The sequence below is a fragment of the Cinclus cinclus genome, chromosome 25, assembly GCF_963662255.1.
Source record: "Cinclus cinclus chromosome 25, bCinCin1.1, whole genome shotgun sequence".
Lineage (NCBI taxonomy): Eukaryota > Metazoa > Chordata > Aves > Passeriformes > Cinclidae > Cinclus > Cinclus cinclus.
The window spans coordinates 4,671,692-4,685,805 of record NC_085070.1 but is presented as its reverse complement, the minus strand read 5'-3'; the positions used below and the strand labels follow the sequence as shown (position 1 = coordinate 4,685,805).

The 14,114-nt window shown below is 46.8% G+C and overlaps 1 protein-coding gene across 2 annotated transcripts in view; it reads left to right on the top strand.

Annotated features, from left to right (window-relative positions):
• The window catches only part of SORL1 (sortilin related receptor 1), a 44,019-nt gene extending 41,796 nt beyond the window's left edge, over nucleotides 1–2,223 (top strand). For both annotated transcript variants that reach the window (XM_062508520.1, XM_062508521.1), the window contains 3 exons: nucleotides 52–244; nucleotides 359–571; nucleotides 1,565–2,223. In XM_062508520.1, coding sequence (XP_062364504.1) covers nucleotides 52–244; nucleotides 359–571; nucleotides 1,565–1,632 — 474 coding nt within the window. In that variant the 3' untranslated portion in view covers nucleotides 1,633–2,223. The remainder of the gene's footprint in view (nucleotides 1–51; nucleotides 245–358; nucleotides 572–1,564) is intronic.
• The last annotated feature ends 11,891 nt before the right edge of the window (nucleotides 2,224–14,114 follow it).

Genomic DNA, 14,114 nt, shown 5'->3' with positions numbered 1-14,114 from the left:
AGCAGCCCCGCCCTTTGCAGCCCAGTGATTTGGGGTTTGTGTTTCCCTCAGGGCTACGAGATTCACATGTTTGACAGCTTGATGAACATCACAGCCTATCTGGGCAACACCACAGAGAACTTCTTCAAGGTGTCCAACCTGAAGATAGGCCACAACTACTCGTTCACCGTGCAGGCTCGCTGCCTGTACGGGGGGCAGATGTGTGGGGAGCCAGCCACGCTCCTCTATGACGAGCTGGGAACGGGTGAGTCCCTATTTTCTCCTCATCCTCCTTAAAAAAAAAACCTCAGAGAAACCCCATAAATTCTTTAGGGATGTGCTGTTGGTACAAACAGCACTCGCGTCCCTCCCTCACCAGGTAAAGACTCCTCTGCCACCAAACCCGGCCGAGCCACGGACGTGGCTGCCATCGTGGTGCCCGTGCTGTTCCTGCTGCTGGTGACCCTGGGCATTGGCTTTGTGGTGCTCTACATGAGGCACAGGAGGCTCCAGAACAGCTTCACTGCCTTCGCCAACAGCCACTACAGCTCCCGCCTGGGCTCGGCCATCTTCTCCTCGGGGGATGATCTGGGTACGTGGCCCCTGGTGGCATTTGGGGACAGCACTGGGGGGGTGATGGCAGGGCAAGGGTTAATTCTTTATCATGGTTTGGGCCGCTCTGGCATCACAATCTGTATGGATTTGATCTCGGAGTACAAGTCACGGAATTATGGAGTCATTAAACTTGGAAAAGACCTTCAAGATCGTCAAATTCAACGGCCAGAAATTTTCCCAACCAAACATTTTTATCAAATCAAACCCCTCTGTCCAATGCAAATCACTTAAAAGCGCATTGAGGGTGTGAAATCAGGGCAAGAATTAATTCTTTATCATGGTTTGGGCCACTCTGGCAGCACAATCTCTATGGATTTGGTCTAACAGTACAAATCACAGAATTATGGAGTCATTAAACTTGGAAAAGACCTTCAAGATCCTCAAGTTCAACTGCTGAAAGTTTTCCCAACCAAAGATTTATATTACATTACACTCCTTTTTCCAATGCAAATCACTTAAACACTCATTGAGGATGTGAAGTCAGGGCAAGAATTAATTCTTTATCAAGTTTTGTGCCACTTTGGCATCACAATCTCTGGATTTTATCAAAGAATACAAATCACAGAATCATGGAATAGTTAAGACTGCACAGACCTTCAAGACCATCAAGTCCAACTGCTGAAAGTTTTCCCAATCAAACATTTTTATCAAATCAAACCCCTGCTTCCCATGCAAATCATTTTAAAACGCATTGAGGATGTGAAATCAGGGCAAGAATTAATTATTTTATCATGGCTTGTGCCACTTTGGCATCACAATCTCTATAGATTTGATCTCAGAGTACAAATAATGGAATTATGGAGTCATTAAACTTGGAAAATACCTTTAAGACCATCAAGTCCAACCACCAAAAATTTTCCCAAAGAATATTTTTTATCAAATCAAACCTCTCCTTCCCATGCAAATAATTGAAAAACAGAGTATAAAGAGCTGAGGGGCTCCTGACATCTCTTTTGGGTTTGTTTTGCAGGAGATGAGGATGATGAAGCCCCAATGATAACTGGATTTTCAGATGACGTCCCCATGGTCATTGCCTGAAGCGCATTTCTGACTGTACAAAGCCAAATGGTGTAAATATTTTATTTGATAAAAATAGTTGATTGTTTATTTTAAAAATGCACTTTTGAGTTGCAATACGTTATTTTTATATGGGCCAAAAAAGAAAAAGAAAAAAATAATAATAATTTTAAGAATACACTTTGTAGTAATCAACTGTGAATTGCAGACTAGGTTGGTTGAGTAACAAATTGCTTTGATTTAACATTAATTTAGTCTTACAAGGCTATGCTTGCTGGGCATGCTTTTAAGTCTGTGAGATATTTTCCGTTGACTAAATTGGCTACTCGTTTTATTTTTCTAAGACAAGAATACATTTATTTAAAAAAAAATAAATTCAGGAGATTATATATGTAGAGAGAGATAATATAGTCCCTGAAGGTTTTGCTTTTACTTTAGGACAAGAAAAAAAAAAAAATTCCTTTGGACTTTGTTTTTATATGAAAGTATTTTTGTTGTGTTAATTTATTGGGAAATCTGCTGTGGAACAGATTTCCAGAGTCGTCAGACATTGTACACATTCTTGTGTAGAACATGTGCCACTTTATCTTGCAAGGCAGTCCTATCTTGGCATCCCCATCATTGTCCTTGCCACGATAATAAAAACCCTCATTTTCACATAGTTTTTTTCTCCCTTTTAAAGACCTAATCTTTGAGCAATCTTAAGGTACAGCAGCACTTTTTTTTTTTTTTTTTTTTTTTTTTTAGGGGTGACTTTCAGCTTCCTACTGCTGTGGGAAGTCAAAAATATCCCCACACCAAGATGTGCTGCCTAAACCCCTCCTGCTGCTGCCCCTGCCCGTCACACGGGGCTTAATTAATCTGGACTTAAACCCACCACATCACTGAAACAAAAAAATTGCCACTTGCACCTTAAAACTCATTTCCCAGGTATTTTTAGGATACTCCTCCGTGGAGCTTCCCTCAGATGCCAGCACAGTGGTGGGACGGAAGGGGGAGCCTCCAGTGTGTGTAAATCCAGATTTTCTGCACTCACACAGAGCAATAATTACTGAAAATTGAAATTAATTTGGCCTACAGCAGGGATTTGATGCTCCCTCATCGGAATTTCCTAAAAGCAGCTGTAGTTTTACCTACAGCTTTAGAATTAATATAAATATCCACACACACACATACATGTTATTTTCTCATCTTACATTTCCCAGCAGACACAATACTGGCTGCAGAGCCAAATGCAAAAAGTCTGCTTGCCACCGTTTGGAGCTTTGATTTTGTGACAGCAAAATGTGAATTTCACCAAAAAAAAAAAAAAAGAAAAAAAAAAAAAAAGAAAAAAAAAAAAAAGAACCTCACCACTAGCTGCCAAGCCAGGAGCATGACAGGAGAGGATGTTCAGGGCTCTCCCCTGGCCGTGCTCGATATATGCAAAACTTCTCACCAGGAAATACAGCACACTGTCTTGTCACACTGTTTTTGTGGAAAAAAAAAAAAAAAAACAAACGTATTTTTGCTGTGTAAATGAAATTATAATTGCAGTCTTCCTACAGATGAAATGAGAGAGGCCAACTATGTTTTGATACTCGACTGGTCCGTTTAATTTCACAATAGAAAAATGTATAGAAAAAAAAAGTTGAAGTCTGGATGGTTTGATACTCTAGAGAAATACTGACTCTATTTTCAATTACTGGTGTTAGCATTCCCGGTGACAGATTTTTCCCCCCCACCAAAGCTGGGACCAAACTAGAATCAGATTTTTATAAATAGCAGCAAGCTCGCAGAGTTGCAATATTTTTACTTTGTCAGTGGATCAGGTGCTGTTCAGGAGTTGAAATTTTGAGTAAAATCAACCCAGTGCATACAGCTCAATTTGCCTGGAGTTACAGCTACACAGAGAGACCAGACTCTGACCCAGAGGCTAAACCAGTCTCAGAAACATAAATCAAAAGATTTTATGCAGGAGAGGAAGCCAAAAAAAAAAAAAAAAAAGAGATAAAGAGTATTCAACCACTTCTTTATAAAGTAAATTTGTTTTAGCACAGGTAACTGAAAATTACAATGTAGCATCCCAAAATCTGGTGCCTCTCTGGTGAGGGTTAGGAGTGGTTAAATTCTGGTATTTTACTCCCCCAGGGTAAATCCTGCTGCAGTAAAATGAGCAGAATTTACAGTCTAGCCCATCTCTGTCTAGCCAGATGCCAAGGGGGACCCTTGTAACCACTTTATATCCTGCAGAAATCCCTTGGCTGGAGATTTCCAAGCATCACCTAGGGGACAGGTCAAGCTCCTGCCTTGGGGACACTCGTGCAGAGCAAAGCATTTTGTACCCAAAAACCCAACACTCTTGGTTAAATCTCACTCCCAAACACAGCATGGGCAGAGCAGAGCCCTCTGTGGAGTCACCCCGGGGGTTTGGGGACACTGCAAAGCCCTTGTGGGGACAGCACTGTCACTCAGAGCTGTCCCCAACCCTCCCCTTCACTGCAAACATCACCACTGTGCTCTCAGCAAAGCAACTTTCACAGGGCTAGTGTATTTTATATATAGAGATAGAGAAGTCTGGGCTCCAGGTGGGGAGTAACCGATGCAGTTCTGGGGTAAATTGTATATTTTTATGAACTTTTGAAGCACGGAATCTGGTTCACGGAGACATACAGGGGATGGGAGGGTTCTGCTGTAAATATGGTACGTGGATGTGGATGTATATTTTGTTCTGGTTTAGTTTCTGTAGCCTTATGTGACGTGACATGACTTGCTACCCTAAATTTCAGGAAGTGATTTGGGTTTGCTTTATAGGAACCCAGTGAAGTGTTTGGCTCTGTATGGAAAACAAACAACAACAACAACAACAAAAAAAAAAGGGTATGGAAAATACCCTGGTTAGGAGGAACTTCCACCAGTAAATTTGTGTTTGTATCCATTTCAGATGCCCATGGGTACTCTCAAGTCCATTTGAACAAAGACTGAGGTTGAACACGAAAATCTGTTGAGGTTTTGGACCATGAGGCTTCTTTTGCTTTGGCTCAGGCTTTTTGTGAGGTTTTCTTTTTTTGTGTTGGGGGGTTTGGTTTTTACAAGAAAGACAAGGAGGTACCATTTCCCAGGCTGGAGACCTACTAAAGGTCAAAAAAAAGGCTCTTTCCAGTCTGAGTAAACCCCATCTGTGGGTTGCTGTAAAAGCTCCCTGAACCCAGCAAGAGCAGAGCCCATGCAGGAAGCAGCTGGAGCAGGAGCTTCCAGCCCCTCTGTACCCCAGGAAAACTGCAAGAGGATTTCAGGGAGGGTGAAATACGGGGTGAAAACCCCTGCCTGCAGGTATTTCATGAAGAAATACCTCACAGAAGGGCCAGCGTGCTGCGAGTTCACCTTGCCCTGACTTGTTCCAGGTGCTCCCACCTTGGCACAGCCTTAGGGGAGATCTGTGGGCTCAGTCCCAGGAAAAGCCTCTTTTCCTTGGACACACATCGAGTTATTTTTGGGAGCTCAGAGCCAGCAGGGAAGGGGAGGGGAGAGCAGAGAGCAGAATCCGTGTCTTGTGGCCTCGTGGCCAAAGGAGCTTTGTGTTTGATGGTTACCTTGATGGTCACCACGTTATTTCACTCCTCCTATTTCCAGGTCTAAAAACCTCCCATTATCCACCAGGGAATTCCCACCTGAGCCAAGGAAACTCTCCCTGAGCAGAATTCCCATTCCTGGCAGGGCAGAGCTCAGTGTGAGCGCCTCCATGCTTGGAATCAGAGTATATTTGATGACAAACTTCACCTACTCGCTGATGGAAAAGTAAAATGCCACTTTTTTTCAGAAAAAAAAATCAACCTTTTCTAAAACAGCTTTCAAGTCTCCTTCAAATGGACTCGAGAAAGGAAATGGTGTAATAACTCAGCTACTCTTGGACCCCAAGAGCATCTTCATTCCTGGAAATAGCTGCAACACTATAATTAATCCTTCCAAACCCGCATCAGTCCACAAGCAGCCAGCCTCTAATAGAGGTAGTGTCAACTTTTAATCAGGTTCTTTAAGTGAAGTTTAATGTTATGCTATTTGAAGTGCTACTCTATGTCCTTTATTTGTTTTTGTTTGTTTGTTTTTGTTTTCATTCACTGATTTCTGCTATGTATTATTGCACAATTTTGAAGGAATTTTTGTCTGTCCATTTTTTTTCTCCCCACTTAATGACAATAATAAAAAATTGATTGGGTAAACAAAACAGTTTCTGGGCTCTGACAATTTTTATCCAGCATCTGTGTGTCTAGTGCAGGAAAAAGGAGACTTTTCTCTGAACAGACTTTTTTTGTACAAAACCTGGGATTATAGAATCCCAGAATGGAAAGGTCATTAAAGATCATCTAATTCCTATCCCCTGTCATGGGCAGGGACACCTTCCACTATCCCAGGATGCTCCCTCCAGCCTGGCCTTGGGCACTTCCAGGGATCCAGGGGCAGCCACAGCTTCTCTGGGCACCCTGTGCCAGAGCTTCCCCACCCTCCCAGGGAGGAATTTCTCCCTGATATCCAATCTAACCCTGCCCTGTGTCAGTGTGAAGCCGTTCCCATCCCATCAGTGCTCCTGATCAAACAGCAGTGACAGCACAAGGGCGATGAGGATCAGGAAAACTGAGCTTTGTGTTGAAGCAGCAGCAGACCCTGCGAGGTGCCACCCTCATTCCTAGCTCAGTCACATCTGCCTGCCCCTTCCCTCAAGGTCACCAACACCAAATAACATTTCCAGCCTGTCCAAGTTTCAACTCCACATTTGCACACCACCACCTCAAGCGTTATTTTCCATTCTTAAAACCCATTTCCAGAACAATCCCACCCCTACCTGGGCTGTGTGCAGGTACACCCTGCACCTGAGCAGCCAAAATCCAGCAGGATTTCTCCTGGCAGGGAAAGCAATGAGCAGGCAGCAGCCACCTCACACGTCCCTCATTTCCCAGCCCAGATAATTGGAAAGGCAACATGTGATCTTGGTGGACATAATTGAGGCGTAGGAGCATCTTAAGTGTTGCACTTCATTAACATTTAGCTTAAGGCGACGTTAACAAACAGTCGTTTCTTCCCTCGGTTGTGAATTAAGCTGATTTTTTTTCCAGATTGTTCCCCCTGGGAGGTACAAGGAGCTCCACCTCGTTCCCAGGCACCCACTTTCTGCTGCAGGAACCGATGTGATTCTGAAGCCTCAGCTCTGGCACTGAGAAAATGTTAATGGAGTAAAAGTTTGCTTCCTCTCCTAGCAAAACCTGCAGGTTTTTATGGATAGGGAAGATTTCCACCCTAAGCCTTTACTGCTTTCATCACAGCATGTTATAACATTTTCCCCCACTATGATGAAAACCCATCAAAGAGGAAGACTGCAGTTTCTGGAGGAGCTTTGGATGGAGCACAAGGCACAAACCCATCCAAGAGCTGGATCCAGACTCCCCTCACTCTGCTGCTCCTGAAAATTCACTTATTTCCCCCAAATAACATCAGGGGCTGCTTCATGCAACCACAGGGAGGGGAAGATGTGGATCTTGCCTGCAGGAGCAGGGAAACCGGGTGGAAATACAGCAAAAAAATTCCTTCTCATCACGGGTTAAACTTTCCACAGGATTGATGGGCTCTGATGTTGAGAGAGAGCAGCTGAAGTTCTGGCTCACTGCTCCTCCTTTGAGCAAGCACTCCCAGTGCCTTGTGCCAGACTCCTGGACGATTGTGTTTAGCCTTTCTCAGCTGGAAAGATTAAATAACTGAGAATATTTCACAGCAGAACTCAAGCTGGATTTTGGGTTTTTGAAGGAAGGAAGGAAGGAAGAGAAGCTCTGTGGGAAAGAAAGATTCATGCTAACCATCAACATCTTGGCTCCTACCACAAACCTCCCAACCTGCCAAGCGTGGGATGCAAGAAAAATGGCATCTTCCAGGATGTGAGGTTTCTTTCTTTCCTGTAAATTACAGGCATCCAGAAGCACACAGCCTCAAACTCTCAGAGCTGGGCTGACATCATGCCCAGAAGATTCTCTCTCCCCAGGCTCTGCAGAACTGGGATCAATTTAGGAAGCAGACCTGACCTCTTATTTTTCAGAGCACCTGCATGGGGTTGTGTTGGAAAAAATCCCAGGGTGATGGAGGGTCATAAAGAAGGAAGTAGACAGCAGTTTGGGAAAGAGGGAAAGACACTCAGCAGGAAGTCATTTAATTCATCCTGAAGCCTGACACTGGCTGTACAGGAGGGGAATGTTTTAGAGTGGAGGACCTGAGGCAGAGGTGGACAAGAAGCGACATTCATGTCACAAAGCCTCTCATCTCCAGGCTGGCCTGGCCAAAAGAGAAGACTTATTTTCCCCGGATCTTTCTGTGGAGGGAAGCAGACGCCCTCCATGGAGGAATTTAGAACCTGAATGGAAGCTTGGGGCTTGAGTGAGCCATTCTCCACCAACTTTGTAAACTGGGACAATGGCTGCCTGTGCATTTTGTGTCTCCCCAAGCCTGAGAGAGACCTCAAAGGGTAAGGAGAAGATGGAGCAGAGGTTGGATGTTCCTCCTGGCCTGGGCTCTGTGTAACAGCAGGCAGGATTCATCCCTGCCCAAGCTGAGAGGGTCATTCCAGGCCTCATCTGCAGCCAAGGATGAGGCACAGCAGTTCAGAGAGTGCTTCCCTCATCCTAAAATAGGTCAGACTCCCTTTGCTATAATGGGAACTCAACGGCGACTGCCTCACACTGAGCCTTGGGACTCTAAGACACCACAGCCTACGTGAAACGAATCCCAAAGCTGGGTTTGATCTGGGTGAGAACGTCCCCCCTGCAGCCAGGCAGCTCCTGCAGCACACACAGCCTGCAGGCTGGAGAGGAGCCCTGGCCAAACATCTCCTCTTTGTCAGCAGCCCTGCCCCAGCTCCAGTGGAGAGCAGCGCCTCAGCTCCTCTCCCATCGCCATCCCCGCTGCCCCTCTGGGGCTGCTGGCCCCCCTTGGGGTTAGCCTGGCTCTGAAGTCACACAGCTTTCCTTCCCCCAAACCGGGGATTTCTCGGGATCCCTCGGAAAGCCAGGAACAGAAGCCTGGAGGCCAAATCCCAGTTGTGTGTTCAGTCACGGGACCAGCTTGGCTTCCCATCCAGCTCCACTTTGCAGTAGCTGTACGGAACCCACAGCCAGCCTGTCTCTGTACCCTGCAAATTACCACGGCAGACTCAGAGCTGGTGAAGACAATAGCGTGTTTGGCTCGTTCTTCTGCAGCGACACCATTTCCAAATGTACTTTTCCCTCCTAAACTTATTTAACCTCTCAACCAAGAGCCACAAGGATGGCGAGCTGTTTGTTCCAAGCCCAGATCTCCCGGGAGAGCAGGCACAAAGAATAGAAGGCAGCCTGGAGAGATGGGAAGAGGGAAAATCCAGAGAGGGATCCGAATGCACCGCCCTTGGAGACCGTGCCAGTGACCTGCTAAGGGTCCAGCCATCATAAATAAATAGGCTGCGTTTATTGTCTGGCCAAGCACGGTAATGCTTGAGCCACTTCCAGCGGGTGGGGCCACGGCCGGCCCGTTCCTCCGTGCTGAGACAAAACAGATGTCGCTCACCCCGCGCCCGTCCTGCGGGTGATTTGTGCTGCAGCCCCTCCTCGCCCGCCATGGATCAGGGGGTTTTGTTAATGACCCTCCCAAACCCCCAGAACCGGAGCCAAAAACTTCCTCCGTGGTGGTGGTGACTCCTAAGAGAGGGGCGACAGTGCCATGGGGTGACAATGCCATGGGGTGACCATGCCATGGGGTGACAATGCCATGGGATGACCATGACATGGGGTGACCATGACATGGGGTGACAATGCCATGGGGTGACCATGCCATGGGGTGACAATGCCATGGGATGACCATGACATGGGGTGACCATGACATGGGGCCACAATGCCATGGGGTGACCATGCCATGGGGTGACAATGCCATGGGATGACCATGACATGGGGTGACAATGCCATGGGGCCACAATGCCATGGGGTGACCATGCCATGGGGTGACAATGCCATGGGATGACCATGACATGGGGTGACAATGCCATGGGGCGACCCTGCCAAGGGGCAATAAAGCCAAGGGGCGACAAAGTCAAGGGGCAGCAATGCCAAAAGGTGACAGTGCTAAGGGGTGACAATTCCAAGGCTGACAATGCCAAAGGGCACGGCCCAAAACCCATGCTGATCAAACCACCGCGTTCCTCTCCCTCTGCACAGCCCCACCAGACACTCTGCACTGGTCCTAAAACCCCCCAAGCCAGATCCCAAATACACTTATGGAAAGGCAGAGCTGAGAAGCAGCTCTGTTAGTACCAGAACCCAAAATTCACTTTTTAACCTGTGTTTTTGGCTGGTTCAGTTCAAAGCAAGCAGTTCCCAGCTGGCCCTACTGCCACCCACGTGCAGTAGATGGCAGCAGAAGCTTTAGTCACTGGCCACCAAACTCACAAGGATCCCTCCTCCTCCCCCACCTTTTTTTTTTTTTTTTTTTTTTTTTTTTTTTACTTTTTACTTTTGGTGGCCTCAAAAATTATTAGTTCCAGATGAGCTCCCGCCATTGTAATAGTCCATTTAACCCGATCCACTCTGGGCAGAGTCAGTGCAAGTTCAAATGCAGCATTTTCACGTGTAAACCACACATCAGAGACATTTTTTCTGCGCAGCTCTGGGCATTCCTTGTGCAGCAGAAAAGGGGAAATGCAGAAGGTTAAACCTCACACACATGGCCCTGGCCGTGGGCAACAATGGCACTTTGTCAAGGCAGCGCTGCCAGAGTGGGGTTGAACTTCTGAATTGAACCAGGAACCTCAGCGCTGCTTCTCCCTTTGAAGATTAGCACTAATAAGCCAAACCAGTGGGTATTTTGTTTTATAAGGAGAGAGCATTTCAAGTCACGTACGCTGCTATTGTTGGACACAAAACATGTTCTGTCTCTGCCTGTGGTGACTCCAGCGACTGCCCCATGCTTGTCTTTTGCTGGGATTACCTTTATTTTTATACTATATTAAATTTACCTCCCACTATCATTCAGGCCTGTTAAAATGGACGGCATTTCCCAGGGCTAACTACACATATATAGTTAAAACCCTAATTTTATTACCATATTATTTTATTATCATATTCAAATTTTACACCTTTTTTGGATTAAATATTGAGAAACAATAGTAAAAACTACCAGCTTTCCCTCCTACTGGAATAACAGGCGCATCCCATATAAACAGGCTCCATGTAAGAGGTGCATTAAATGATTTGTTTCTTGTAAACGAAGACAGCTCTAGCACAACACATGGAAAATTTCATGTTGTTTGCTTTTGTAATTCACTGTACACACAGCCTTTAATCTGAGGATCTCCAAGCACTCTGCACAGTTTAATTAAGGCCCACAACTGCCATGTTGGGGAAGTACATTAAACGCTGTTATGCTGATTCTTTACAGATGGGCAGGTTCAGGAGCTGAGTTGTGTGCTCCAAATTTCCCTCTCCCCATCCTGGATGGGTCCTTAAAGCTTTTCCATGTGGCCTTCCCAACAACAACCAGAGAAAATAGCTGAGCTTAAAACCCCAACCAAACAAGAAAACCAGCTTTCATCCGGGGCTGAGCCTTCCGATGACGTGTTGTACCTGCAAAGCATCTGACTGCATTCCCACTCCCGCAGTTCTGGTGGAAAACCATGTGGATCAGCACAGGGCTCGGGTGATTTTGTATTCCGCATTAAATACCCCCCTCAGCAGCCTGCTTGCAATGGGTTAAACTCCAAACCCATGTACTGAAGTGACCCCAACAACAGGTCAGGAGCCAGACCCTGTCCCAAACTGAGACCTGCCGGGCCCCAGCTCGTCTGTTTTGCTGCAGAGCTGGGAAGAAGAACATCCCAGCATCTTGGCTCGCAAACCCCCATTTTTCCACGGTATTCTCTCCTGCGGGATCTGTATGGAAACCGCTCGCAGTGCCGAAGCCACGGGACAAATGAATGGGAATTCACCCTGCCAGTGATATCCATCATGAGACACAAGGCTGCACAGGGGAGGGGCACGCTGAGCCCTAACCAGCTGCACATGTACAGTGTCTGCCTCATGCAGCCCCTGGCCTCGGGGACTGAACAGTTGCTAAACCCTGGGAGCAGGATGGGGAGCAGCCAGGTCACCCCCTGCTCCCGGCTGGTGCCCTCACACCTCAGCCACTCGAGGCCACCACTTCCTCGCTGGCCTTGGGAATGGGCAAGCAACCAGCTTTGGCCAGGGAATGAATAGGTGCTGAAGTCATTCTGCTTTTCCCAACATTGTTCCAGCTTTGGCTGCGGAGCTGTTCTCCATCTCTCCCTTTTCCGTGTTCCTTCCCCCTCTCCTCTGCGAGCTCCTTTGTTCTCGTGTTTACAGCGGCATCGATTTGCTGTCAGAAAGCAACATGGCCTTGGAGTTTCTGTTCGCACAGCCCAAACCCAGCCGCCTGGAACCTGCCCCTCTCACACCCTGACTCGCTGCCACGGGCTGCACTCGGCGTTTCAGATGTCACTGCCCCTTCCTGCTCCTCTCAAACCTGCTGAAGAGAGTGGGGGCACAAACCATGGCCCCACACAGAGCCCCAGAGAAACACCTGGGCAGGACCAGCCCCTTCTGCTCCTCTTTCCCATCAGCTCAGACATCTCAAAGGTTTCAGTCATGTTTTCCTCTTGTGATTTGAGCAAATCCCCTCCCTGCTGCCTGAACAAAAGTCTGGGATGATTGTGCAGAGTAAGCAGCCCCAGGACTGCTGTCCTCGCCGTGTTTGCAGAATAGATGGGAAACGTGAAAGGACAGGACATAAACTATCTCCTTCCTGCTCTACCAAGATGAAATCCAGCTTCTGGGTCTCTCCTGAAGAGCTGAGGGATTGCTGCCAGCCCTGCTCGTGGGACCATGGGCTCCATCTCACCTCATGAGGGCACCTGGGGGAAAACTGCCAGGGCTCTCCATGCTGGGTGCTGCACCAATTTCCATGACCTGCTAAGAATTCCCTGCCTCTCTCAGCTTCCAGCAAGTGTTGCTCCAGGTTTGAGAGCAGCAGCCCTCTGCTCAGCTCTATTTATTGCCACCTCCAGCCAAACTTCTCTTGGCCATTCCCCTGGCATGTGGTAACTCAAGTCCCTTTAGTGGCTTCTCAGAGGCCTGAAGCCCCTGTTTTAACTTGGTTCCAGTTTCCAGATCTCCTCTCTTTTCTAAGCTCCATTGCTTTTACCTGCTTTTGTTCAGCTCTCTCATGAAAGGAGGGGTTGGAAGGGGTGACAGGTCTGTAAATATATTGGATTGTCTCTGGGAAAAAAAAAGGTAGAGCAGAAAGAGTGATGGATACACTCTTCCCCTCCTTGCACTTGGGACAGATGAAGGAAGAAGGCAGATAATTGCTCTTTATTGTGCCCCGGGTTCACCTTAAGATGAAAGAAGTGATAAGATTTCAATTAATGTCATTTAAGATTCCCTGCAAGCTGTCCTGCTCCTTTCTTGGCTTCTTTCCCCCTCTGAAATTGTGGTCCTCAATGCTGCTTTTGTAACCCCACGGGAGCTCCCTAAATGGGCCACATCCTCACCTGGTGAGCACTGTCAGGGCTTCACAGACAGCAGTGGAGCAATGCTAATTTAGACCAGATGCCAATCCCCCTGCAGCCCCGCTCTGGATTTATTGTAGGGCAGGCTAGATAACATACTTCATTATACAAAGCAGGGATCGTTTTCCAGCTTGTCCAAGAATGAACCAAGGAGCTTTTCTAATCAGCTTAAACTGATCAAGATATCCAGGCACGGAAAGCCTGATATGATATCCAGGTTTCTGTGTAAGGCACCTAATGCTGAGCTTTCTTACTTTTCTGAGTAACTGCACCAAATTCCTTGGGATTTCTTCCCTGAAAAAGGAGAATGAAGGGAGCTGTGGCCCAGGGAGCTGGCACCCTGTTGAATAACACACAAACACACTGGGGCAGAGAGAAACCTTCACTAGATACTGGTTCTTTTAAAAGAAAAAGATCAGAAAAATATATACTAAAAGAAATAAATGGATGCATGAAGCTGCTGATGAGATATTGCACACCAGAAACGTTTGAATTTTGATCTCTACCTGAAACCAGAAGAAAGCACTGAATCACCAAGGTATCCCAGAACAAGCCCCAACATCTTGAAAACGTTCTCACTCTTCCCTTCAGATTTTCAAAATGTCTCCTTACAAATATCTGCTGGCACGCAGTCACAACATCCTCCTTTCTGCCTGTGCCGCTTCGGAATAAAGCGGAATTTCCACGTAAAGAATGACTCCTGGCTTCCACAGACTTCCTAATTCAAATAAATCATATGTATGCATTTATGGCTACAAACAGCAATGAACCCCCCCTGACAAACATCCACCAAAGCGGCACAAATAGCTGAAATTCTTTGGCCCCCCTGCAGATCCACTAATGTTTATTGTACCCAAGAGCATCCATTTTCGCTCCTCTTCTATATATACACGCATGACGTTTCCATATGTTCTGCAGCTCAGCTCCCTGGTAACAT